The sequence below is a fragment of the Cariama cristata genome, unplaced genomic scaffold (assembly GCF_000690535.1).
Source record: "Cariama cristata isolate BGI_N322 unplaced genomic scaffold, ASM69053v1 scaffold18518, whole genome shotgun sequence".
NCBI classification, from domain to species: Eukaryota; Metazoa; Chordata; class Aves; order Cariamiformes; family Cariamidae; genus Cariama; species Cariama cristata.
In genome coordinates, this window is record NW_009631869.1 from 1 (window position 1) to 2,412 (window position 2,412).

At 60.8% G+C, this 2,412-nt stretch overlaps 1 protein-coding gene across 1 annotated transcript in view; it reads left to right on the top strand.

The window, feature by feature from the left end:
- Positions 1 to 501: 501 nt before the first annotated feature.
- The window catches only part of LOC104166273 (hemicentin-2-like), a gene marked incomplete at both ends in the record, with an annotated part of 24,035 nt that continues 22,124 nt past the window's right edge, over positions 502 to 2,412 (top strand). Inside the window, 6 exon segments of the mRNA XM_009706146.1 lie at positions 502 to 673; positions 895 to 1,001; positions 1,211 to 1,331; positions 1,427 to 1,690; positions 1,857 to 2,022; positions 2,296 to 2,396. Of these exon segments, the coding sequence (XP_009704448.1) occupies positions 502 to 673; positions 895 to 1,001; positions 1,211 to 1,331; positions 1,427 to 1,690; positions 1,857 to 2,022; positions 2,296 to 2,396 (931 nt within the window).

The following is a 2,412-nucleotide window of genomic DNA, read 5'->3' on the forward strand; positions in this document are numbered from 1 at the left end:
GGGAGAGGAACCTCTCTGCCTGTCCCTGTCCTTGAAGCTCTTGACCAGCATGAAATCTTGGAGACCTGAGGAAGATCAAAGTGCTCTTACTGGGCAGCATCTCCCAGAAGACCCCCAGCAACAGCCCCTGCCCAGCTGCCAGCAGTTGTGTGTTTTAATGGTTTCTATTCCCACGAGCGAGCTGGGGGGTAATTACATCCCTGCTCCGAGCAGCTGGGCAGGATCCACCTGGCAATAACAACTGCACCGAATTACTCAATTCCTTTTGCACCTGCTCCTAGCAAGGGGGGGGCTCAGCCAGGGCTGTCACCTCCTGCCCACCCGTCCCTGTGCTGGCACCCAAAAAACAGCTGGGGCTGGTCCCTTGCCCGGGTGCTGTTTCGCAGCCGTGCCTGAGATTTTGACCTGGGGCAATACAGCCCCGCTCCCGAAATGGCCCCGAAATGCCTGTGCCTTGTGGCGAGGGGGGATCCGGGTTAATCCTCCCCGGCATGCCCCCAGGTGCTGAAGTGGGTAGAAGAGGCCATCCAGGCCTCCAAGGTCCACTTGCTGTCCACGGACCACGAGGACGGCGGGGAGCACATGTGGCCCGTCCCCTTTGACCCAAGCCTGAAGGAGGTCACCATCTCCCTGAGTGGCCCTGCCCCGGGGATCGAGGTCCGGGATCCGGCAGGTAGGAGCCCAGGGGAGGGAAATGGGCATGGGGTGATGCTTTGCCTCCTGGAGAGCCCTCATGTTGGGAGAAATGAGAGGCTGCAGGGATGGGGATTGCCAAACCCTGCACTGAAAATTTGAATAAAAAAGCAATGAGCTGAGGGAGGGGGCTCCTGGCCAGCTGCTGGGACTGGGGGATGGTCCTGGGTCACCCATCGCAGAGGTTCACTGCTGTTGCAGGAAAGGTCCTCAAGAAAGGCCAAGGTCTGAAGGAACTGCTCAGCATCCCCAACTCAGCCGTGGTGGTGGCTGTGGAGCCCCACGAGCCAGGGACGTGGTCGGTCACGGTAGGCTGGTGGCAGACCCTGCACGCTGTCTCCTACCCTGATGAATATTTCCCTGGCCAGGCTTTGCCAGGCGTGAGTTTTCCCCCATCAACCTCCAGCTGGGCAGAGGAGCCGTGAACGGGCTGGAAGGGACTGGCAGCCACCTCCTCCTTTCCCCATCACCTCTCCCTTCCCTTGCCCTTGACTCACACCTCTCGCTCTGCTTCCAGACCCAGAGCAGTGGCCGTCACTCACTGAGGATCACGGGCATCAGCAACATTAATTTTCAAGCCAGCTTCTCCACCCAGCCAGACTTTGATGCCAGCCAGCCCGGAGAGCGGCCGGTGCAGGGTGAGGCTGGGGCTGCCCGGGGGCACGGATGCTGCATCTGGGCTTCTTGCAGCCGGGAACGTGGCCGGGTTGTGTTTTCCCTTCACTCTCTCTAGGTCTGCCCATCTCCGTGGTGGTGAACTGCACCGGTCTGAAGCCTCCTGGGCACTTGCAGGAGATTGAGCTCTTCAACACCTCCGGCCATGCCCTCTCCTCGCTGCCCACACGACCCCTCTCCAACACCTCCTCAGGGCAGCTCTGGGTGGGCTCGCCGCTCCGTGTCCCCCCGGGTGACTTTCTGCTGAAGGTGAAAGGCGAAGATGCCCAAGGCCACCCCCTGCACCGCCTCTCCGGGGTCACCTACACCAGCGTGGTCCCCGGTGAGTGGTCCCCACGCTCCCCAAGGGTGCTGAGAAGGGACCAGAGGCTCCAGCACCGCTCAGCTTTGTTTTCTGCTTGGGTATTTTTTTAATCCTCCTTCCCAGTGCAGCTCTTGGTGAGCTCCCAAGGAGTATTCTATGTGTGCATGTCCCCAACTACTTCCAGGTCTACCCAAAGTGAACATCTCCAGCAAAATCCAGGCTTACAGCCGTCAGCCACAGCTGATCTCCTGCTCCGCACGGAGCGAGATCCCTTTCCGCCTGCAGCTCAGCCGCGGTAGGAGGAAGCTTGGGGACGAGCGGCTCTTCAGGGGAGCCTCTGGTTTGGCCCAGTGGGCTCCGTGATAGCCCCATGTGGGCAGCAACGGCCCCCTGAGCTGTGCCGGCGAGGGGATGCTGTGTGCTGGCTGGGTGCCTGCAAGTTCTGAGCATCCCAAGGCAGCAGAGGGAAATCCCGAGGGATGTGTCCGTGGGGCGTGGGGGTGTGCTCCTTTGCCTGACTCAGATGGAGGGGAAAAAAAAAAAAGCTCCCAGGGATTTGGAGCGGAGCGGTGGCACGGCAGCCCCAGGGTGGGGGTGAACCCACGGTCTCTCCCTTTTCGTAGAAGTTTGGGGAACATCAGCTGGTTGATCCCTGCGGTGTCCAAGGGTGACGAAGGGTTTTACGAGTGCACAGCCACGAGCAAGGTTGGGGCGACACGGGCTCGCACCTACGTCTCCGT